The sequence below is a fragment of the Rhea pennata genome, chromosome 1, assembly GCF_028389875.1.
Source record: "Rhea pennata isolate bPtePen1 chromosome 1, bPtePen1.pri, whole genome shotgun sequence".
In the NCBI taxonomy this organism is placed as follows: domain Eukaryota; kingdom Metazoa; phylum Chordata; class Aves; order Rheiformes; family Rheidae; genus Rhea; species Rhea pennata.
In genome coordinates this window covers 205,289,432-205,315,638 of record NC_084663.1, presented here as the reverse complement: position 1 = coordinate 205,315,638, position 26,207 = coordinate 205,289,432, and the positions used below count along the sequence as shown (strand labels likewise).

The 26,207-nt window shown below is 38.2% G+C and overlaps 1 protein-coding gene across 2 annotated transcripts in view; it reads right to left on the bottom strand.

Moving 5' to 3' along the window:
* SLC36A4 (solute carrier family 36 member 4) overlaps window positions 1–26,207 on the bottom strand; it is a 133,758-nt gene that overhangs the window by 82,439 nt on the left and 25,112 nt on the right. For both annotated transcript variants that reach the window (XM_062577925.1, XM_062577933.1), the window contains exons 7-9: window positions 23,494–23,721; window positions 22,244–22,342; window positions 4,125–4,294 (exon numbers count right to left, since the gene is read on the bottom strand). In XM_062577925.1, coding sequence (XP_062433909.1) covers window positions 4,125–4,294; window positions 22,244–22,342; window positions 23,494–23,721 — 497 coding nt within the window. The remainder of the gene's footprint in view (window positions 1–4,124; window positions 4,295–22,243; window positions 22,343–23,493; window positions 23,722–26,207) is intronic.

Sequence of the window (26,207 nt, the reverse complement as noted above, 5' to 3'; positions counted from 1 at the left end):
GGAAGTTCTGCCTGACCATGAGGGGGAATTTCTTCTCTGTGAGAGTGACGGAGCCCTGGCACAGGTTGCCCAGAGAGGTTGTGGAGTCTCCTTCTCTGGAGATATTCAAGGACTGCCTGGATGCAACCCTGTCTACCATGCCCTAGGTGACCCTGCTGAGCAGGGAGGTTGTACTAGATGATCTCCAGAGGTCCCTTCCAACCTTACTGATTCTATGATTCTATGATAAAAGTATACTTAAATTTTGTTAACAAGTCCCAAATTACTTGTATCAGAGATCTGACTGACTGTATACAGTCCTATAAAGTCCTAGGCATGCACAAAATACCTGTTACAATACTACGTCCCTGTCTGAAGTGGAGTATCTAGGTTAGGAACTGTTGCTTTTGCAACACATTTATTTCCTTGTTTGGACTCTTGAGCAGCTTTAGGAAAAAAAAAGAAAAAGAAAGAGAAAAAGAGAGAAATAAGTCACATCTCTATTAGCTCTGCCTTATTGTCCAGAATCCATAAGCTGACATGGATATTAGTCAGTTAGCAGAAAGAATACTTGACCAGCTCATCCCAAATTACCTTTAATCTTTAGACCTTAGATCCCTACAAAAATTTATAAAATTAATTTTTAAAAAGTAAGAAATTCATAAATAAGCTTCAAAGCTTTAAACACACGGTTCTTCAAAGCAAGTGTCTCCACGATACTGAGTAATTTTCTAACTCTGTCAGGGATTCAAATTTTTCAAATTAGGAATTAATTTTTATATTGATTGAATTGATTATGTAATTAGTGAATTGATTCATATATTATAGGAATTGATTTTATAGTAATTTGGTATTACGTAAAGACAGATAAAGATAGTTCCATAGACTATCTTTTAAAAATATTTTATCATCATTGGTGTATGCAAAAGAAGCAAACAATAATCTTTGCCTCCCTTCACTCTACACTTTGGAAATTTTGAAAAAGAATGGAAACTATGTACTTTACATACCTTTGAGAACATGAAAAACAATTACTAAGAAAGTCCATGAGCCAAACATAGCTGCATATTAAGAAAAAGAAAATTTAGTTAATGCACTAAAATGGATTCCTTTGATTCTATAAAAAAGTAGTTGTTAAAAAACATTTAAAAATCTGAACACTTCTCTCTTTTCATAAAATAAATTTTCAGCATATTCCAGTTAACATATTAAGCTGACCCACAGCTGGTTATCTAAATTACATTCTAAATTAGAATTGGAGCAAATCACTTCTCCCAAGGCTCTGATCTAGTAAAGCCATTTTAGAATACGAGTAGTCCTCTACTTAAAAGGGCAAGTGCAGGGTCCTGCACCTAGGGAAAAATAACCCTAGGCACCAGTACAAGGTGGGGACTGACCTGCTGGAGAGCAGCTCTGCAGAGAAGGAGCTGGGAGTGCTGGTGGATGACAAGTTGACCATGAGCCAGCAATGTGCCCTTGTGGCCAAGAAGGCCAATGGTCTCCTGGGGTGCATTAGGAAGAGTATTGCCAGCAGGTGGAGGGAGGTGATCCTGCCCCTCTACTCAGCCCTAGTGAGGCCTCATCTCGAGTACTGTGTCCAGTTCTGGGCTCCCCAGGACAAGACACACATGGAGCTCCTAGAGAGAGTCCAGCGTAGGGCTACAAAGATGATCAGAGGGCTGGAGCACCTGTCCTAAGAGAAAAGACTGCGAGAGCTGGGCCTCTTCAGCCTGGGGAAGGGAAGAGTGAGGGGGGATCTTATCAATGTGTATAAGTACCTGAAGGGAGGGTGTCAAGGGGACGGGGACAAACTCTTTTCAGTTGTCCCGTGTGACAGGACAAGAGGCAATGGGCAGAAATTGAAACACAAGAAGTTCTGCCTGACCGTGAGGGGGAATTTCTTCTCTGTGAGAGTGACGGAGCCCTGGCACAGGTTGCCCAGAGAGGTTGTGGAGTCTCCTTCTCTGGAGAGATTCAAGGCGCACCTGGATGCAACCCTGTCTACCATGCCCTAGGTGACCCTGCTGAGCAGGGAGGTTGTACTAGATGATCTCCAGAGGTCCCTTCCAACCTTACTGATTCTATGATTCTAAATTACAGCAAAAGACTTAACTGGACTAAGGGCTGTGTATGCCTCCTGATCTCATCCATCTGAGAGAATATCCAATAAAACTCAGAAAGCAGTTGAATCTTAGCTGTCTCGGTTAGACAGGAATTGACCAAGTGGAATTCAACTTTAAGTCTCACTGCATAGCTATATTCCAGTCACTTTCCCCTTACTCACTTTCTTACAAAAACATATCTGCTCCCAGCATTTCTCAAATTCAACCAAGCTACTTATTGGTTTTTTATATTAGGACACAATAACCAACAGCCTAACATCTGATCTCTATGCTTTGACATCTCAGAAATTATTAAATAAAGAGATGTGGTCTCAATCGTACATGATCGAGATTTTACCATAACACGGAAACAAAATATCCATGTTTCAGAAGACAGGAGTTTTTCTTCACTCCCATGCTCTTCAGGTGAATTATAGTAATGTGTGCTATCTGGTTAACAATAACAGCAAACACAAGGGTTTTTTAAACTGAATTGTGAACGGAACTGATTCAGTTTTTTGGACTGAACTGACTCAGGAAGTCCTGAGATTTGCTTTCATACTTAACATCTGATCTAAAACCAAACAGAACACAAAACAAAAACCCACACATCAAGCAAAGCCTGCATCATCTACAACCATAAAAGCACTGCTCCAAACTAGTCTTCTCCAGTTGAAATACAATGCTGCCATATGGATCTGTGGAAACTTGGTTTGGTAGCACAGTTAACTGCACACATTGGCTCATCAGCGCCATATCAAGTAGACTCACTGCAAAGCCCAGCACTAACCCACGGGGTACCACAGAGCTTCTCCTTCCGATTCTGTTTGCTGCTCTGGGGAACTATCAAAGGAAAGTGCAAACGGGTAACTATTATCTCTATCTATACATCCTGAACAGCTCTTAGATTACTAAACTTGTAATGTCAATTCCCCACCTTTTAGAGCACCAGTTTCCATCTCTTGTATTACTTCTTCTTTGCATTAGGTCTAAAAAGTCAGTAGGATAAATACTACTTTATCTTCACATCTGAACTGTAGCCAAGAAGTATTCAAAAATCGGTATTTAAACAGATCACTTATGCAACAGCTAATCAAGTTCATTCTGTTGCTTGCACAAGCTCAACAAAAAGCACTAGGGAAAGACACTGAGCACTCTTGCCTTATTCTACACTTCTTTTCCACCTCCTCTTTCTCTAAGCACACTTATCTTAAGGCACAAATAAACTTAGGCTTTAACAAAGAAACCTATACATACCATTTAAAACAAACTTTTTACTTATCCCACTAACAATAAGTAAAATTATGTAGTATTACAGCCAGAAGTATTTTCCCTTTCTTCAGATGCGTCATATAAAAAGAAATGGATGTAGTTAAGTGTTGGAGGATTTCTGATTTTTTCATGTATGTATATGTCCACAAAAGGCAACAACTAAATACATATTACAACCAAAATGCCCCCAAAAATGGGACCACAGGAAAAAAAAAAAAAAAAAACAAAAAAAAACAAAAAAAAAAAACAAGATTATGATGCAAAATGTCATTCAGACCCAATCTCAGTTTATAAAATAGCAGTACAAAAACAAAAACGAACAATAAATTTCTTGATGTCTTGCATTTGATGTCTTCTATTGCAGCTGTTTACCTGCTAAACATAGTCATGCCACTAAAAAAATACCACTATATTTCCAGGGTATCCAAGTGAAAACGAGCCATTTTACAAACTTGAATTCATCTGGCTGCAAACTGCAGATGTCCTCCTTCGACACATTGAGAACTGGCTCCTGTTTGAGATGGAGTACTGCACCATCAAGATCACTGAGCTCTTCCCATATGCAATTCCTGTTTCTATGCAAGACGTTGCTGGCTAGGATCATGACATAATTATAGAAGGCATAGAGAAAATACATAAAATAGTTTAAAAAAAAGTTTGAGCACCTATCAATTTTAAGCATGACAGCACTGACACATGAAACAGCCTTTCACACCACATGCAACTTCTCCCTTCTAGAGCAAGGGTTATAGCAATCTTATATGCACTTACCATATATCTTGTGGCAGGTTTAAAGTTATGCTGCCTTTGATTTCATCCCCAAAGCGCAGATACCCTAGAGTGGCTAGCGAGATATACAAGGCCATAACTATTCCCATGCCAATGTTCAGTGCCTGTGGGAAATGCGTGCTGTCTTTCATTCTGTTTTCCAGTGGGAGTACCTAGAAATAGAAGGAAAATAATTACATTTTATGTCCTCACAGTAAGACTCCTCCCAACTGCTGCCTTTTCAAAGTCAATTTCTTAAATTTAGATGGTATTATTAATAAATAAGATTACAATAATATTTTACAGCCCAGAAAATCATTGTTTTATATACTCCAATAGAAACATTCAGTTATTTACTCAAAAGCACTTATCTTGGTTAGAAAACAATGTCAGTTTGAAAAGATAAAACAATATTTATAGGTTAAGAAAAGTGACACGAGAAATATACAGAGCCTAGATGATAGCGCACAGGCAAAACAAGTAACATATTTGAAAATTTTCTGTGATAGATTATGTTCAAAATCCAAAAGTAATTGGATTTTTTATTTTTATTCAGTATATTTAATTGCCAGGTAAGTGAAAAGTCAGGTCCCTTCTCATCACAGACACACCTATCATGAATGTGGTTCACACCCAAGTCCATGCTCAGCAGTGACTTCTGCACTGCCTGGAGGAGAAGCCTGAGTACACCAACGATGGGAACATGGACCTAAGCTGGTCTCATTTTGCTGACCAAGTTAGGGTCAAGCACACTAAGCGCTACTTTTCCTACCCGTAGTGTAGATGCTTGCAGCCTCAACTGCAGCCAAGGGAGCTTGCTGTACTTCCTGTCACTTAGAAGTGCAGATAAGGGCATTGCCACCATTATTGCCTGCAGTTTTCTGGAGAGATTGTCGTCTTTTGCACATTATATACAGTACAGCAAAATACACTCTACAAGGTTCAACTTAAGCTTTCAGCCACCAACACAGAATTTCAAGGCAAGGCATGAAATCCAAGCAACAAGCTCACGGTATGCTGCTGCTCTTCTCTCTTTGAGTTTCATCAGTGCACCAGATCCTTTTAAATCTTAACAAAGACACAAACTGAAGGGGCACAGAACTTCTTAGAAAAATTTTTTTCCCATCTCTTTCAGAGTAACTGTGTACTTATCTCAAATGCTCAAGACAGGATACAGTTTAAGATTTCGTGTGTCTACATATAAGCAAAATGTCTAAGTTTCTGTAACAGCTAATGAAGATCTAATCAATATAATCAGTGGAATAAAGAGTGCCATTCAGCTTACTTTTAAGGAGACCTATAGACTATACAATATATTTGTTTAACAGTGTGGAACTGCAATTAAACTAGCTTTCCATATCTGGTTTCCACTTATGTCAAATCTAACAAAGGCAAAACAATTTCAATGCAACAGGGCCATGCTATAAAAGCTCGTGTCCTTCATACAAAATTGCTTTTTAAATGATTAAGTATCTACTATTTTCAATTAAAAAAATGTGAGTTACAAACAAAGCAGGTTTCATCAACTAATTAACAGAAAAAAACATATTTGAATAGCTATCATACTCCTCTTTTTAGAGGAATCATTCCTTCCCTCGAATTTACCCACTGGTATTCACTTCCTGACCTATTATCAACTATCATCATTGCCCATTCATCCCATTCCTCACACACTGGAATTCCTGAAGAAGTCATTTTACTTGGGAGAAAACAGATCTCTTAAAAGGGACACATTTGGAGGCATTTCCAAAGTTTCTCAGTATCCTTAATTAATTAAAGCATATAATATAAATTAACTGAGGATCCTCTTTATAATTCAAAGCTTTCATTGCTGAATTATTTCCTCCAGTAATCAACCTGAAATTGTACTATAATATAATCTAGTGATGAAGAAAGCAAAATTTATATCAGGACATATTACAAAATTTAATTTATCTGAATTAAATAAACGTCAGTGGCAATACAGTAGTCTCTTTATATTCAACATTGAGAATTGCCAGGTCAAATGGATAGCATCTTGGATTCTTTTGTCCTTAACTGGAATTAGATTGCTTTAACATGTCTCCTTACAAAGAACTTGGAAGAATGTTAATTACAGGCAATTTTCCCCCTCATCTGAATTTCTCCCTACTTGATTTCCTATAAAACACTCTGAAAGAAGATTTCAATAGATAATATTTGGGACTAGTTCAGTAATAAAAATACTCATTCAATGCATAACTACTGATTCTCCAGCGACTATAAATGGAGCATATTTCCTGCACATGTTCTGCCATGTTCTACAGATTCAGGGAATCCTAATAAGCATAAATTGTTACAATAAGATCTTATTCCAAGCCAGCTATTTCATCTCTGCAGAGCTCTAACGGCAATTCATTGCCCAACTTACAGATATCAGGAATCTCTTAATAACTTCTCAGGCACAGAGATTTGATTTCCAGTATCTCCAACACAGAATCCTTTTGTACATTCCCGGCAGAAGGAGGGTTGTGAACTTACAGACACATTCCAGTAATGAAAAATCTAGTGTTTTTCTACCAGGATTCCCATCAGGAAAGGGATTCTTGGGACTGTCTGCCTCTCTGAAGGACAATAAAGCAATCTATAAAAGACTAAGGGGGAAAAGAGTCATTTCCTGTGGTTTCACAGTCAACAGAGGGAGCTCAACTGAAAGACCTTTTACTGACTCCACTGAACCATTCCTTATGATGACTTTTTCAGAGGAAAGATCCATGCTGATCTTTGGAAGCTGATCTGTTGTTCACAAAAAAGTATAAGAGAAAGAAAGTTCTTACTTATTTACTAGACCTTTAACTGAAATAGTAAAATATGTATCTATAACACACACAGGCTATGGCAATTCTGAAAGAAAAACACTAAAAGAAAAAGAGATGTTTACATGACTGCACAGGTCAAGGCAATAGATGCTAGTAACTAGTTACTATTATCAGTAATGCCATTTTGCAAACATATAATGCTTTACATGAAACCACAGTATGGTTTCCACTGCCTGTCTAGAGAAATGCGTGGGAGGACGGAGCAAGTAAGCATAAGAGAGGTAAAAGAAGAGTAGCTAGGAATCAAAACCTACTGCAGGAGCTGGTCTGCCAAGAAAGGCTGTGAGAGACAGAGCGGACTGACATCCAGCCTCCAAGCAAATCATTCGATACGGAGCACCAGCAACCAAGATCAAGGCAACTAACACACAGAGCACTGCTGCCAAAGAGGGTGCACCAAGAGCCCAGAGGGATTGTTCGAGACCGCGCAAGACTGTGCTGGAACTGGTATGACAGTGGTGGAAAGCTGCTATAGGACAAGGTCACTTGCTCTAACCCTGGAGGAGCCACCTCAGCACATCAGAAACTTGGACCAAGATGAACTCCTGAGGGAAGATGAATCCACCCAGATCACAGGCTGCAAGGACCACCAGGTGCTCCTTCCTGAGGCCAGGGCTAAAGATGATGGTGGTCTCACCTGCAGAAGGGGTGCTATGGATGAACTGCTGAGCCACCAGATGAAGAAGTGGATATGCTGCTACCCTGGGCCTAGACCCAGGCCACCATAGAAAGATTACTAAAGCTTATCCAAATACTAGACCATGAGGACTGCTCATCCACGCAGGCACTAACAATACTGCCAAGAGAGACAGTAAGTGTATAAAAGGTGACTACAGAGGTCTCGAGGTGACAACAAAGGTGTCTTAGGGGCTCTTAGCTAGGAGTTAGTTAGTGCTTTCCACATACTACCAGACAAGAAAATTACAGACAGCAGTGGATGCATCTTGGAGATGAAATCCTGGCTGTGCAGTTTGTGCTAGCAGCTGGGTTCAGGCTTTTTCAAACATGAGAACATCTTCAAGGAAGGACAGGTGGGGAGAGACATGATCCACCTGAAAAAGTGACAGAAGGGAATATCTTTCAGTAGGCTTGCTAACCTAGTTAAGAAGACCTTTAATTAGTTTCACTGATGAATGAAGATCAAAGCCTGCAGATAAAAGTAGGAATAGCAGATAGGAAGTGAGCACACACAGAAAAAGACAACAGCATTGGCAGCTCTCACACCCCTCTAAAGTCAGGGACCATCTGAAATGTCTTCACACAAAGTCACCTAGGCTAGGAAAAAACAGGAGGAACTGCAAGTTTGTGAAAAGTCACAGAGTTCTGATATTGCTGGAGGTAAGAGACATGGTCTCATAGCTCTCATATCTAGAGTGTGTGATGAACGGATACAGGATCTACAGGAAAGACAGGATGGAAGAGTGTTTGATGGGATGTATGCTGCACAAAGGAACCACTTTAATGCACAGTTTGCTATGCAATGGCAACAGGTCTGTTAAAGGCTTAAAGGTCTTTGGACACTATGGTGAGCATCTACTACAGCCTAATCAAGAAAAGGCAGAAAGAAGAAAAACTGATGAGGAATGTAAAGGTCAAAAGCAGTGTTGGCTACAATGAATGCAGAATGGTGACACTTAAAATTCTGAAGGAAGTGAAGAAGACAACTAGCAAATTAAAGATCCTAGATTTCCAAAGTACAGACTTCAGCTTTTTCAGGGAAATAGCAATCAAGTTGTCTGAATTGACTTAAAGAGCAATAATCTCCCTCCCTCCAAAAGCCAGCTGATCTTCAAAAACTTATGTCAAGGCATAAAATCTATCCAGCCTGTTAGGTAGGAGGCTAAACAGGCACAGTAGAACACCACTTCGTCTGAACAAGGAACTAACTGAGCTTATCTGCCAAAAAGATCTGTGAGGAAGGTGGAAATGGGGACAGGATATGCAGAAGCAAGCACTGTCTGAGCATACATGGATGGAAATAGAAAAGCTAAAGCGTGGCTGGAATTGAAACTGGTTAGGGATGTGAAAGGACAAAAAGAAAGGAGTTCTCCAATGACTGGAAGTGGCAAATGTTACAGCCACCTCCAAAAAGGCAAGGAAGAGTATCCAGATAATTATCAGCCAATCAGCCTGATCTCGAAAACCAGTAAGATTACAGAGCAAGTCCTCCTGGAAGCCATTTCCAGGCACATGAAGAACAAGGAGATGTTTAGGAGTGGCCAGCACAGATTTAAAAAGGACAAATCATACTCAGCCAGCCTCACGGCTTTTTATGAAAACAAGAACCAACACACTTGTCTGCTTGCTTTTAGTAAGCATTTCTGCAGCCAAGAGGGAGGATACTGAAAAAAAACACTCTCTGCTCACTCTTGAGTTAGTATCAAGACCAGAATCACCTCTAAACTGAACAGGAGATGCTGCATTAGCGTGCAGCCTGTCCTGCCTCACAGAGTTCAGTGAGCGTGTCCCTTTCCAGCATCACCAGTGAGCCCTTCTAGGCTCAGACATTCTCTCGGAGGAGCAGCAGCAGGAGCTTCTAGTCAGCTAGTGTCACTGCAGGAGTTTATCAACCTTTAGTTTCTTAATTTACAAACTATCAAAGTATGATCCATCTCCCTTTAATCCACCAAATGAGGATCTCAAAAACTGCCCATAATTCACTGGCGAAGAATCATAATCTAATCTTTGAAGTAGTCCACCAGTAGTAATCTTTAAAGAAGTCTACCATTATCAATTATGTAAAGTAATTTCCCTTTAATATGAAATTGCATGCAATAGTTGGAATCATCCCCAAGTAACAATGCTGTCTCTTAGTTACTTGCCTAAAATATCCTAGTACTATCAGACTTTTTAGAACAAAGGTGCAGGGAACTGTCTAATCCTAATTAGAAATCTCTACTGTATATTTTACATGACTGGACCAAAAGTAACACACACGAGAACTCAGATTGCAGATAATCAAATAAGCTACGATTTAATTGCCACAACCACTAAAAAACTAATCCTGCAATGGCTAACTTGACAGTATGCATGTTCAGTATTTAAATCCATATGCTGATCTTCCCCTTTTTCAGGAAATGCCACTAAAATTGCTGAATGAGAATGTAGCAATCTTCTCTCCCTTATAATTTTTAAGTATTTCAGTTAAAAAAAATGAAAATAGAAAAATTCTCATTACAGAACCCTACCTCCTGAAATCTGCCGGGCAATTCTACTCATCTCCAAAACAATCTTCTCAAATTCATGCAAATAAGCTTCCCACCTTTTCAATCAGGAAAAGAAAATATTCATATCCACAATACATAACTTATTGCCCAATTCTGATGGCCTTGATTTAACAACACTTAGAGGCATTACATCCATCCCAGTTAGCTTGCCATTTGAACCTTCTGCTTTCTTTGGGGTTTCTTTTTATGTTTAAAAGCTTGTTTATCACTCCTTTCATGATATTAACTTTTAACTTGCTCTGCAATTTAACCAAAGCTACACAATTCTGGATACTATTATGTATTATCTGATTAGATTCACAAATTAAATCCTGAAATACTTGCCTACAATACAAACTGAAAACTAAGAAGCATTATCTTAGCTCTATGTCACTAACATTTTAAAATGTATCATGTAGAAATCATTGCAGTGTTATACGCTTTGCTGTCCTTTACATTAAAATCCCATTTTATCCAGCAAAAGATATATGCCAATAGAAAATATTTTGGGGGGGGTAATAAAAGAGTAGCCACCACAGTCTTGACTTTTCCATTTTGTTTTCACCATCTTCCCTTTAGATTACAAAATGCTTATTCTAACATATAACTTAGGCTACTCAAAATTTCTACAGAGAAAGCAACAAAAGAAAATACAAGTCAGAAATGCAAGGAATGTTGCTGGTCAGTATAATACATCATAGCACATGACCAGGTATTTCTGGACTCCTCCTAGTTCATGTTAAAAAATTAAGCTTCCCAATGGTGATATAAAACTTAAACCTTTACGTCAGCCAGCGATCAAAAAAACATCAAAATTTAAATCACTTAAAATAAGCTTTATTATTATTAAAAAGGCTGAAGTTCATTTCTTGATAACGATCACGAAGTTCTCACTTTTCCATATCTGCTTCTTTGTAGACAACAGCAAAAAACAGTCTGGGAATTTTAGCCCATTTCCATGGTAATGTATGGAAAAAAAAAAACAAGCAGTCTCCCAAAAGATCTTTTGACTGTCATCTAAAACATTCTTCTACCCAAATGTTACTTTAGCTTCTAAAGTGACATGTAAGAACGGGTACATGTACATTGCAGGGTACATCTTGGGGCTGAGCAAACTCCATGATTGTACATGTAAATAATTAAAAAGTTTTCTATCAAGAATTTTTGAATATCATAGAAAAAAATCAAGATTAAGGTTCTGACGAAGTTTTACAGCTCTAAATACTGGAATTTCTCTTTACAAAAGCATTCTCCCTTTTTCTCAACCACACTCCCTAAAACACAGTATAATAGATACAGCTATCCAAAGGTAAGGAGAACTAAGTCTCAACTTTATGCAGAAATTCCAACTCTGGGTTTTTAGGTCAAAATATAGCCAACACTTTCATAAACAATGTTTGAACATAGGCAAAAAACAACTTCAAATATTTCAGAGGAGGAAGGTGTACCTTGGACAATATCATCTTTGGCAGCAAGAAAAGATGAAGTATGGGTAGAATAAATTCACTTTTTAAAATATATCAAAAATAACCACAGTATGAGCTTACCAATAGAGAAAGAATGCTGGGATAAGGAAACCAACAATGCACTTCCCTAGACTAAGATGGCTAAAAATCAACAGGACCACAACACAGAATTCCTAGAAACATAAAGGGATTTTTTTTTAATTCAGAACTTATCCTTTGATATAAAACCATTGTCAAAAGAAATCACCATCTCATTCTGAAATATCAGAATAGACGGATAGACTGATCACTCCATGTGCTTTTCTCAAAAAAACAGAAAGCTCTGTTCATTTCCACTTGAAATGAGAGAGAGCACAGCATTTGAACTTCTAAACTACTCATTTTCTTTTTTGTAAAGCTCCTAAACACCTTAAGTGCAAGATAAGTTTAAGAATACCCAACATACTACTTCCTAGTATAACCTTGCTCCTTCAAATGCCTCCTCCATTACAGCACTTTTCCATCTATTTCCTTCAGGATTTTATTCTTCTGCTCTTCACAAATTATGCCTACAAGCATATGACTTTTAAGCCACTCTATTAGAAGGTCACTCCTGAAGTGTTCAACAAAGGACTCTTTCAAACCAAAAAGAACATGTATTCTTAAAATCTTTGTATATGGGAACACTATCCTTCATGAGCATTCAAGAAGTCTATGGAGTTTAGAAGACCTTCAACAAAATCATAGTTCTTTCAGTATCTATTACTTTGACTCATACAATCAAAACACATTTTTTTAAACTGTAGTCTCTTCCTTGTTTCATTTCTATAAACTTTTATGATTCTAGAAAACACAATAGCTTTAATTTACAAAACAACTATGTTGACAAAATATTTAGGAGGTAAATGGAAATTTTACTTTTTATTTTTAGATACATATGTACTCACACACACGCACCAGTTATATTACCTTCATCAATGAAAACTGTTCACATGGGGGAAAAAGAAAATCTATTACAGACTGAGAAATTAAGATGATGGCAATTACATGACAGCTATGAAAATCCAAAACTATGGATGCAAATATTTATTCTAAATAGCTTCTCACTCCAGGAAAAGTACTGCAGATAAGTACTCGCGTAGAATATTGTTATCAAAATAGAAAGGAGGAAGAAACCTTGCAAAAGACAATTATGAGTAATTGAAAAATAGTAGTAGGTTAGAATTATTAGAGATTGGACAGAGAATATGAAAACTTGACACCAAAAAGTAGAATAAATCGAAGAAAATGTTTCTACCTAAAATTTTTTCCTATGCTGCCTAATTATATGTATTAGTATAAGTCTCACTGGCTTTACTGCATGCATACTAATAACACAGAAGTTTTCCATCTAATGATTATATCCGGCCAGAAGACCTGGGTTTTGTTTCTCACTGAAGTCACGTGTACCAGAATCCCCCAAATCACTTGCCACAACACGTGGCAGGTTGGCACTCTGCCAACTTTCTCTCTCTGTTTCCCAGAGTCACAGAACAGCAGAAGGATTCTAAGAAATGCATAAACCAAGCAAGTAGTAAACTTAGGAGCCCTTTATCTGTGTTAATGTAAACGTATCTTGGGTTTTCTAAGAAAAAAATAAAAAAAATATTACAAGCATCAGGTATTGGATGTTGCCTAAACACGTTACGCTGCACTAGGCACAGGAAGTATTAAGGAAGAACATACACAAGAAAACAGTTGAAGCTAAGCAAACAGTTCTTCAGGGTAAAATAAAGACCCCCGTACTCACCAAGTTCAAGATAGGAAGAAATATTTAACTTGATAAAGAGCTGGCATCAGTGAAATCCATGATTCCACCATTCAGCTCCTGGGGAGCCCAGAACTGGACACAGGACTCGAGATGAGGCCTCAGCAGGGCTGAGTAGAGGGGCAGGATCACCTCCCTCCACCTGCTGGCAACACTCTTCCCAATGCACCCCAGGACACCATTGGCCACGAGGGCACATTGATGGCTCATGGTCAACTTGTCATCCACCAGCACTCCCAGCTCCTTCTCTGCAGAGCTGCTCTCCAGCAGGTCAGTCCCCAGCTTGTACTGGTGCCTAGGGTTATTTTTCCCTAGGTGCAGGACTCTGCACTTGTCCTTGTTGAACTTCAGGAGGTTCCTCTCTGCCCAACCCTCCAGCCGGTCCAGATCTCTCTGAATGGCAGCACAGCCCTCAGGTGTATCACCCATTCCTCCCAGCTTGGGATCATCTGCAGACTTGCTGAGGAGGCACTGTGTCCCCTCATCCAGGTCATTGATGAAAAAGTTGAACAGGATAGGACCCAGTACTGAGCCCTAGGGGACACCACTTTGTTACCTGTTAAATATCTATTCTTGACAAATCCAGTCTGATCTTAAAGACAATAGATCATCATTGGGTTTCATTTATTTTTTTAAAGGAAAATACTAAGCTGGCAAAAGAATTTTTGACAATGAGAGGCTTTTATCTCAAAGCTTTGACAAGCTTATTTGCATCATTTTCAAAATCCATACAATGACATTTTAAAATGATAATCCACTTAGTTTCTTCCTTTTAAATCCTGGAATTGGATAGCTGCTGGCTGACTTGATTTCAGAGCTTTTTTTTAATATATACAAATACTACCTTACCTTCAACTGCAAAACCATGGTATTCAAGTTCAAAAGAGGTTTTAAACGGCATTTTAAAGAAGAAGCCTAAAAAAATCAGAAAACTTACTTTCCAAACCTGAAATTAATTTTGGAAAGTAACATTTTATCTTTGCTAGACTAATCAGTTTCTAATATCCTCCAATAGGAAAAAAAAGATAAAACTGCACAGCTAGATTGAACATATTTTTGTATGATAGAGAAGAAAAATGATCTAGTCTAAACGTTAGGAATCTATTTTATCCTCCTTCTCCCTTTATTTTGAATTAAAATATTACTTCCAAATTTGCATTTGTTTTTTATACCTCAAATGGCAAAGCCAGTAAGAATTTCTCCAGGAAATATTCACGAAGTGTAACTGCTATTATATAAGCACTACATTATTGAAAGTTATTACCTGTACACTATAATGATGCATATATATTCAAGCCTGGAGACTCTGGTTTTACATTCTTCTGAAAAGCATGTCCAAGCGTTTGAACCACATTTTAGGCACACTCAACAGCAAAGTCTGAAGCTACATTTTAATTCAGTTACATGAATCTTACATGCACAATAAAAGTAGGCCTACTCACCTTTGGAATATGAAAAAGGGGGTTGAACATGTTTTTTGCAAAACAATCATCCTTACCTATTCTATGAAAACACATTCATCACCTGCAACTTTCGCATTCAAAAAGTAGCGTTGGTAGGCTGCTCTGTTTTGCACCTCGAACACCAATCCATGATTTGCCAGATAGCTTCACACGACACACATGAAGCCAGAGAGAAACTAAAGCACAGAAGAGATGCAGCAGAATACCACCCTATCCCCAGTACGACTCTGCACTCAAGAAGTTCCACTGAGCCCTGAACCTACAGTTTCTGTATCTCATAATCTAAATTTCATTTCTACCTAAACTGAAATCTTCACTTTAAAGATTAAAATCAAAATTGAACAGCCAAAATAGCACTTCAGTATTAGATTTCTGTTGCTACTAACATTTCAGACAGTATTTATGCTACTAGTCAGCATGATTTTCCCCAAAACATCCTGATAATCTTAAAATCTCAGCTTTCGAGTGTTGAAATCCCAAACTCATTCTCCTTGTTAAGAAGGACAGACATCAGACCACTACAGTACAGAGTTCTTGGGTTGTATCTGCCAATGCAATGCCTTCACGGTTTTCTGTGTAACCCCGCTGTCAACTCTTCCTTGTCAATGCACAGAGATCATCATCAGCTGGCTGCCAAGACATCCAAAAGTTCCAGCAGGTAATTTATACCAGTCAGCAGTGACCTTGTTTCTCTAAATGACTCAAATCAGGAGCAAACAAATAAGACAAGTAAGAGAGTACAGCATTCTTAAAGCTGTTACAAGCATCACTTAGTGTTTGGCACACATTGACATTGAGTCAGCCCTTTCATGATACCAATGTTATTTCTGCTGCAGCAGTTGTGATAACAAGTGAATGATTTGCACGGAGTTCCAGCAATATGACAAAATTCTTCAAATCTGCAATCAAATAAGATTTTAGAGTGATTTTTTTCAGACAGGTAAAGAGTTCAATTCACCTTATTAGAAAACAAAGATTCATCAGACTACTCCAAAAACTGCTATTCAATCTGGGATTCTGCATTAAAAAAAAAAAAAAAAAAAAAAAAAGCATCAGTTCAAAACTCATGAAAACTACTCTATCCTCAATGACATCTCTAAGCATCTGGAAGAAAAGGTGATTAAGAGTAGTCAGCACAGATTCACCAAGGGGAAATCACGCTAAACCAATCCGATAGCCTTCTGTAACGAAATGACCATCTGGGTAGATAAGGGGAGAGCAGTGGATGTTGTCTCCTCTCTCTTCAGCAAGGCTTTTGACACCATCTCCCATAACATCCTCCTAGGCAAGCTCAGGAAGTGTGGGTTAGACAAGTGGACAGTGAGGCGGATTGAGAAATGGTTGAATGACAGAGCTCAGAGGGTTGTCATCAGCAGCACAGAATCTAGTACAGTCATCAGTACAGGCTGGGGGCTGACCTGCTGGAGAGCAGCTCTGCAGAGAAGGAGCTGGGAGTTTCTGTGGACAGCAAGTTAACCATGAGCCAGCAGTGTGCCCTTGTGGCCAAGAAGGCCAATGGTCTCCTGGGATGCACTGGGAAGAGTGTTGCCAGCAGGTGGAGGAAGGTGATCCTGCCCCTCTACTCAGCCCTGCTGAGGCCTCATCTCGAGTAGTGCGTCCAGTTCTGGGCTCCCCAGGAGCTCCCCAGGACAAGACACATGTGGAGCTACTGGAGAGAGTCCAGCGTAGGGCTATGAAGATGATCAGAGGACTGCAGTGTCTGCCCTATGAGGAACGGCTGCGAGAGCTGGGCCTCTTCAGCCTGGGGAAGGGAAGACTGGGGGAGGGACCTTATCAATGTCTACAATACCTTCCTTAAGTGAGGGTGTCAAGAGATGGGGCCAGACTCTTCTGTGGTGCCCAGCAACAGGACGAGAGGCAAAGGGCACAAACTGAAATATGGCAAGTTCCACTTGAATATGAGGAAGAATTTCTTTCCTATGAGAGTGACAGAGCACTGCAACAGGTTGTCCAGAAAGGTTGTGGAGTCTCCTTCTCTGGTGACATTCAAAACCCACCTGGATGCAATCCTGTGCAAAGTGTTCTAGGTGACCCTGTTTGAGCAGGGGGGGTTGGACTAAATGATCTTCAGAGGTCCCCTGCAACTTCAATCATTCTGTGAGGTCTCCTGCATGGCAGCTAGCTGCATGCCAGTATCACCCCTTGTGTAGGGATGCCTCTCAAGGTTACTCCTCGAGGTTGAGAGACCCCTTAACCTTGACAGACCCTCCATATGTGACTAAGAGTACTACAGTATTTGAGTTTGCAGTGCTAACCACACTCCTCATCTTATTATAAGCAGAAAGCAAATAGGCAGGATATGAGTTCATATGAATTTCAAACAGAAGCCTTTCCAGGCGCAATGAGAACTTGTCTAACAATTTTAACTCCCGATAGATTTTCATGAAAATGTCCCACAATTGATACATAATGCTAGCTAAAGAAACATTTAATTAGTTCTTGGTTTTATATGAGTACTAGAGTCAACCCTTGCAGTACTTTATTAGAGATTTTGTAGTTAAACTATAAATAGGCTAACCTCCCTCCTATGAGTTATTTCACAAACAAGTGTGTAAAATCAAGGTTCTTAAAGTCCATTTATCAAGGAACTGAATACAGCCAAAGCAGAAGCAAAATTATTACACAAGGATATCGAATTGGTCCTAAACTATAATAGATCTGAATTGAAACACAAAAGATAGACATGTTGCTATACTCATCATCTGAAAGAGAGATGCACTGGCATCAGAAACAGCAAATCAAGAAACAAATCATACCAGGAATCTGTTGAATAACTGTATCTCCCTGAATCATGTTCCCTGTACCAACGAGGACTTTAGAATTCTCTGTTAAATTAGTTTCATTTTATTAGAGTTACTAACGAATTGTAGTCACACCTTAAATGATGACAAGTGCTAAACTACAAGAAAAAAAATATAAAAAGCTTTTTGGAACAAAGGGACAAAAAATTAAGTGCTGAAATATTTCCCCGGCATTCTAATATGTGGCTTCAAGAAAAATAGACAAAATAGCCTTCTAGGATGGAATGACTGGCTGGGCAGAGAAGGATAGAGCAGTGGACATTGTGTACCTTGACTTCAGCAAGGCTTTGAACACTGTCTCCCTCCTAGAGAAGCTCAGGAAGCATGGGTTAGATGAGTGGACAGTGAGGTGGATTGAGAACTGGCTGAAAGGCAGAGCTCAGAGGGTCGTCATCAGTGGCGTGGAGCCTAGTTGGAGGCCTGCGGCTAGTGGCTCAGTACTGAGTCCCATCCTGTTCAACTTTTTCATCAATGACCTGGATGAGGGGACACAGTGCCTCCTCAGCAAGTCTCAGATGATCCCAAGCTGGGAGGAATGGGTGATACACCTGAGGGCTGTGCTGCCATTCAGAGAGACCTGGACAGGCTGGAGAGTTGGGCGGAGAGGAACCTCCTGAAGTTCAACAAGGGAAAGTGCAGAGTCCTGCACCTAGGGAAAAATAACCCTAGGCACCAGGACAAGGTCGGGGCTGACTTGCTGGAGAGCAGCTCTGCAGAGAAGGAGCTGGGAGTGCTGGTGGATGACAAGTTGACCATGAGCCAGCAATGGCACGTGGAGCTATGCAGAGAGTCCAGCACAGGGCTACGAAGATGATCAGAGGGCTGGAGCACCTGCCCTATGAGGAATGGCTGCGAGAGGTGGGCCTCTTCAGCCTGGGGAAGAGAAGAGTGAGGGGGGATCTTATCAATGTCTGTACATTGTCCATACAGTACCTGAAGGGAGGGTGTCAAGGGGATGGGGACAAACTCTTTTCAGTTGTCCCATGTGACAGGACAAGAGGCAATGGGCAGAAATTGAAGCACAGGCAGTTCTGCCTGACCGTGAGGGGGAATTTCTTCCCTGTGAGAGTGATGGAGCACTGGACCAGGTTGCCCAGAGAGGTTGTGGAATCTCCTTCTCTGGAGAGATTCAAGGCGCACCTGGATGCAACCCTGTCTACCATGCTGTAGGTGCCCCTGCTGAGTGGGGAGGTTGGACTAGATGATCTCCAGAGGTCCCTTCCAACCTTACCCATTCTGTGATTCTGTGAAACAGGTATTCCACACTAAACAAGGCATTAGACACTTCTAATTATTTTTTTCTTTCTGTATTAGCCACTCTTCTGTTAACAAAAAAAAACAAGATCAATTTGAGAAGAAATCCTCCTAATTGCAATGGCTAGTTGATTGATTTATACTTCTATTTTCAAAAAGTTGTTTGACGTATATTTCTAGAGGGAAAGTCCATTTCGCATAGAACAATCATGTTAGAGAAACCACTTTTCCTCTCTTGTTAGGTTGTTACTTAAACTGCTTAACTAGTCCAAAAAATTCAAAACTTCCTCTGCTGCCTCTATTCATAATACCCAGTGATCTGGTAGTTCCTCAGAAGAATAAAATGTAAATTAGCATAATGAATGTACAGAATTATACCCATAACTGTTTGAAGCTAATTTATTGCATAAGATGAATCAATCATGTTCTATCATAAAAATTAAGACTGTAAGGTTTATAATGCAATGTTCAGATAGTTCCATGGAAATAAATGCTATTTGCAAGACATAACAGAATAAAATCTAGTATCAAGATTTCTTACAGAAATCCATTTTGATTACTTGTAGTCAGAGCAGACTAAGGAGCCAAATTAAATTAGTACTTTTTTTTTTTTAGTAACTTAGGCAGTCTTACTTACTGCCATTCCTTTATTCATATGGTTATATTATTCTGGTAAAGAAAAAAAATTATCACAGGTTAACAGGTAATCATCACATATTAGCAAAACTACAGCAATTGACTATGCAAGTATTCTTAAACCATTGTAAACCTGAAGTACAACGCATTAGTTTATACCCCAATGAAAGACATCTAAGCTCTCCTTTCACTTCACATTTGCAAGAGTTAACCAACATATACGCAGACATCACAGCTCAATCTATCATGGTAGCTCAGTGAACTGCAACAACTAATTATTAATTAAATCAATCACAAATAATTGTACAAAATATTAACTATGTAAAGTGGAAATGTTTATCTTGCCTTTGTCTCACGTCAGCTTTTTTATTTCATGCCTGAACAACTCTATTTAATGTTATTTAATCCATAAAACCATTTTTTTCTTCAAATCTTCTCTATGATGCATGCACCTACAGTTTAGAGATATATTAATATCATTCTACATACAAGGAAGAAAAATATTAAGCTCAAAATTTTTAATTTTACAATAACTTTATTTTGCAAAGGTAGCCATGTTATTTCAATGGTCTTGTTTAATGTACATATGCATATGTATACACATAGTGCAAACAACAATGAACGTAAACATTCGATTAGCTTATAAACCAGCAACGAAGTGAAAGACCTAGGATACACTCTTCAGTTGCTTTGAAAATAAATTACAATCAAGCAAGAAATTGAGATAGTCTATACAGAAATATATTCAATAACTAGTATTAACATCCAGTAGTATTTTTAAAAGATAAAAACATTGCTTGATGCAATAAAAAATAAACTCTGTATTATGTTCTCTTCATTAATAAGTAAAAAGTTTCAGCGTTTTAAAAAGATGTCTACAGTAACAACTAGACATTCAACCAAGCACAACTCTGAGCAGTTCTTTACAGGTTTACACTGGTAATCAGTGTTACTACCACCAACTTCAGTCTAAGGATCTGTCTAATACGGAATCTAATTTACCAGAAAATAATTACTATAAACCTCAAAGATTCAGTAAACTACTGCCACCAAATGATAAGCCTTCTGCATATCCCTGAGGCTCACAGGACTCTTGGGATTTCCCAGACAGAAATATATGTACACATGGTGTGCAATACATGAGTAACAAATCTAATACAACCAGAATATATGAGACCTACTGTATTTGATTTGCATTTGCCCATATGCAATAAGTGCAGTCTCTACACAGTGTGCCCCAGGTAAGTGCAGTCTCTACACAGTGTGCCCCAGGCAGACTATAAAATTTAAGAGTGTTGCCTTAGTATACCCTAATCTGTCAGATTCACTGCGCATGATGTTTTGTCCAGGATTTGTGGGCATCGAACAATCCCAAAGGCCCCATTTCCTATGACAGAACTTCTAGATCACAAAAGGAATCATGTCCAGATAAGCCGAGATATATGGTGGCTAGCCCTCAACACCAGTCACTATTTTTACTGTTTTAGCATGCTAAAGAACAATCTGAGAAATGGAGATTCACAGTCCGTAGATGCATGGATCATGTATATGAAGACACACTTCTACAATAGGAGCTTTTGCTAGGGTGAAAGCTAGTTAGCCAGCAAGCATTTGCTAGCAAGTTCTTCTGGCAGTGATAATACGGCAACAGGGAGATAGATGCTTGTTTAATTCAGATCTGACAACTCCAGGAAAGAAAGATATTAGAAATCTCCCCCATGTTATGTCAATGACAAACAATAGTCATTTTAGATGAAGTGTATTCTGTTTTTTAAGTTTTAAGCACACGCTAACACTTGCTGAAGTATGTAATTACATTAGTAAAAAAGTGCATATAGTAATTTCCCAATAGTTTAAAGACATTATGACCTAGCATTCCCAGAAGCTTCTTTGACTATTTTTTAAAACATGCAACATGGAAGTAAAGTGCTAAGGAACTTGCAAACTTTGTTAAAGAGAGATGCAAGGGCCAATCAGAAAGCCCTTAGAAGCAATAGGATATGAATATAAGAGATTAAAAGAGACTCAATTTTAAAAAGCAAACTTCTAGGAGTGATAAATCTTTCTATTTGACATCATTCAGGAAACAGGGAACTGAGGTTCATTCTCAGAAACCTATGAATCAAAACAATAGTCTCAAACTCCTAGCCTTTTTCTTATCATTACCATCTCTATTAAGTCATGCCTACAGACAAGAAGAATATGTTTTTGATACGTGTCTTTTGTCCTCTGTGATCCCAAAGGAAAATAAGGAGGAAGCTGAATACTTTTTTGTTGTTGTTTTTACACTCATTTCAAGCTAAACTGTTGAATCATTACGACTACAGTACTGTCATAATATTATTAACTGAATATTATATTATGATACTGATTATTTTTATACTATTATCTTAATCTATCTGGATGAATTAGACATTCTTGTAATTTGGGAAGGTGTTAACTGTCTGGCTATTAATCAATATTCATCAAACTCCTCTTTGATGAGTATCCATTTGACAAGGTAAATTAACTCATTTCATACAACTGTCAGATTACTGCTTTAACAAAACAAAACAAAAAAAAAAAAAAAACAAAACAGGAGTAAAAACTGCCTACGCTCTATCATCTGGTAGTGATTCAGGTATTTTGAAGAGTTAGTAATTAGGCACTTACCACCCCAATTCCTTCAAAAGCAAATACAGCAGTCCCAAAAAAGAGTGGATATTTCTTCCAGCCAACCACAGGAGGCAACTTCTTAGGATCTGCTATATCCTGAAGACAACAAAGCAAAATAATCCTATGTAAAGAGCATTAGTTTTGATATGTGTGTTACTCTATATGAAAGTAAAATCAGCATGTGTTGACAATGTAGTATACACTGCCATTTCCAGTCCCCAATTTCCCCCACCAACGAACTTAGACCTTGCACAACCACTTTCCACCCACCGACACTTGCAAAGATATTTTATCCTAGGATCATGTGACTGACATTAAAAGTTTTCCCATTTAAAGTATCAGACTGGTATACATGAATGAACATCAACTAAAACGAAAAGGAAAGCTCATACCCCAAGCTTAATTTTTCAAGGCTGCAAACTCAGGGCTATTCAGAGAGTATTGTATTTCTAATCGCCTTTGTACTTTACAGGTCTACTTCATAATTATAGGGGATAGTAAAAGGAAAGAAAAAGTTTTTCTCAATCTCCCCCAGTCTGTTTTGTGCAACTACTTCTCCTACCTCCAGTCCCAAACAGTATCTTAAACACAGCTTGTTTTTCTGCCTTCCTCCACCATTCTCCTCTTCCTACCACTTTCTTCACACTCTCATGAAAGCTTTCTCAGACAGTAGTACACCCCGCACATCCAGATATAACACCTGAGGTTTCTAAATGTGTTTTTTTAACTGTCCATTCAATTTGTTCCATTATGAAATGCATCCAAATATTAAAAAACAGTAACCCAGAAAACGCAATGACTATTCAACTTCTGAGAAGACGAAGTCTGCAATATATATTCTTAAAGCATAAGCCTTAGAATTTTCCTGATTGTATTAGAGAAACACTATTACTAAAATTATTGTTGAAACTGTCCTACTGTTGCAACAAAGTGACTGACCACAGATTACAACCCATATTATAAATTTTGAGTGTGACTGATGAAAATTCATATATTCTTCCACTGAAGAATTCGAAGTCCTTATAATCTTATCTTTATTATCTGAAGTGCCTCGATATTATCCGTTCTCTTAGAAGTACAGTAAAGGCATGTCTCAAGTACTAGGGTGCTTCCTACCCCAATAAATTACAATATAAGTTTTGTTGTTTGAAATTGTTGATTAATATAAACCAGAGATTAGCTACTACATGCAGCAAATGAGAGATGTTATACTAGAAAAAAAATAATAATAAACAATTTATACTCACTCTAACAATATACTGGTAAATGATCACCAGGCTGACAGCCATGGACAGATTGGCAAGCAATGAAAGCAAGGACAGGCTTTTAAGGTCACGAATAAAGACCAGGAGGATTATAAACGGCAGAAAACACAGCATGTATATCCGTAAATCGGTACTTCTTTTCTCTGAAGAATTGCTGGTGACACTGGCATTTATGGAAATAGTCTTGTTTTCCAAAAATCCTTCATGGACCTGTTGGAAAATTGATATTTTTTAAAAAAATTGGTACCACTGATTTTTTTGTATATGGTCACAACACAGTTTTTTTTAGGTGGTATTTGTCCCTCCAAGTTTATCTGCTGAAAGCTAGGTATTTTAGGTTCAGTATACTCCCCATGCCAAAAGGAAGATGGGCATCTTTAGCAGGTGGCTCATCCTTAGGACAAATGACGAAACTGTGCCCTGAAAGACCTTGTCTTTATCCCGCAATTGCCTAAACCAGAAACGTACCTGAGTAGTTCAGACTACATGTCCATCTCCTAGGCAGCCAGAGTTAGGTAAAATGAATCTAGGCAAGATCAATTTAGGTCTACATAGTCAGAGTTTTAATTTTCTTAAGGAGAGTAAGGGGTAAGATGACCAACTGTTATTGTTTGATTTCAGTGTCTAATAACCCAGTTGTCTTTATTTTAATTCAAATTACTTTAACTTCACTCTTTTCTTAATCAACTTTGGCTCCATTTAAAAAGTCAAGAGCTCTAAGAGCTTACGCAGACCTGTATCCACTAAATCAATTTAAATTCATATCTGCAAATAATTAGTATTACACAATGTGAAAGTATATTAGCTATCTTGAATATCTATTACAGCAACTCAGGGCTATTAATTTGTTAGCTTGAGGAAGAGGAAGAAAGGGAGATAAGAGGACAAGCAGGAGATATGGTAGGCAATCAAGGGATCCTTGGGACTGTGAAACTTCATAAGCTAAAACGGGTTAGTTGATAGTACAAAATCAAGAGTATAGAAATTGTGTCATTTAAACTGGCAATTCTGTCAAACTTAAATTTAGCAAGTCTCCAGAAAAATTCCACAATTCACCTTAGCTCCATTGTTTCAGACAATCCACAAACTGAAGGAGGTAGAATTTATTTAAAATTCTTTTCTTTATAACAATAAGCACTAGAATTTTTCATTATGAAAAAGGGAAAGATTAAAAAAAAGATACAACCACACATTTTCTAGAAATATCACTTTTAAAGAAAATAGCGAGCCCCTGTCTTTACTAAAACACTGAAGGTATCTACCTCCCAAGAATCAGAAGAGTGTCAGTTATAATACATCTTTAACACTTGTGGGTTTTCATTAAGAAAAAGTTTTTAGAAAGCTACTAAAAAGAGCTAAATTCACGTAGAACTGAATTTCACTGAATTCAGAGCTACAGTAACTTTGTTTGGCCAAGCATTATGCCAAATGCTTAATCAAATTACTTCTCTAATGCTATGTGAATGAAGTAAGAGTCCCTGTAGGAAATTTCCTATGTTTTTCCATAGCACTTAAAAATATAGAGCAAGTACCTTAAGAACAGGCTTGCATGTTTACTTAATTGCATGTATTCACAGGTAGCCAGAGATGTCCTACACACAACGACATATAGGAGGATTTTCTAGAAATTACAATGCAATTTGAGAATGTAACTCCCTTCAGTCCCTTTGAAAGCCTCATCCACACTGAATATTTAACATGCCTTCAGTTTATACAAATATCTTTAACTTGATGAACTATTCAAAAAAAATATTGCTAAAAAAGAAACTGCATGCAGGATACAGACTAGGTTCTAAAACATCTTTAAAATGCCACAATATAAGCTAGCTGCTACCCAAATCATTCTGAGTAGCAGTTTTCTCTTAAGAAAACAACAATTTCACTTGTACGTGCAAAACTCAGAATTCTGATTTCAGGAACTTCTTACTTTTTTTTTTTTTTTTTTTTTTTTTTTCCTATTTGCAATATCAAATTCCAACTAGATATTTACCTGGAGTTTATTGGGCCAAACTGCTTGAACACGCAGTGTGTAGTACTGCATAACACTATTGTTGTGTAATATTGCATAGGATTTGATTCAAGTTCACATCTACCATGTTCAGCTACCATGATGAGGGGCATAAAATCCAGATCACACCTCCACAATATATCAGAGATAAAGGGCCATCTTAAATAGCCTTTATATTTACCCATTTTTATTTTGACAAAAATTGAGGAGAACCACAGAGAAAGAACATATTACAGCCGCACACAAACTCTACACTGCCATTATCAAGTGAATATTGACGCAGACATCTGCAAGCCACAGTTAACTGAAACTGCCAAGATGGGACTCCCTGGCCCTAAATTCAGTATAATCTCAGGTTCCTATTCTGGTCAATCATCACTCAATCTCCTGCTGTTTTCAGCTAGTGCATCACTGCAAAGGGCAGTCATGTCAGAACAAGATACAGTAGACGTTATATCCAGCTGTCTCTCTCCTATGAATGAAGCAAAGCAATCTGAAATATCTGGATATAAGCCAACTCAGGCTTTATAAGCCAACAAGGCTCTTCACTTACTCAGTCAAGGATTTGTGCTTGAAAATTTCTTACAATAAACAAACATACTCCAGATTTTCCCATTGCTAAAAGCAAGCCAAAGATATGTGACACAGAAATACACATTTGCTCATGGCATCCCTTCATTATCTTTTC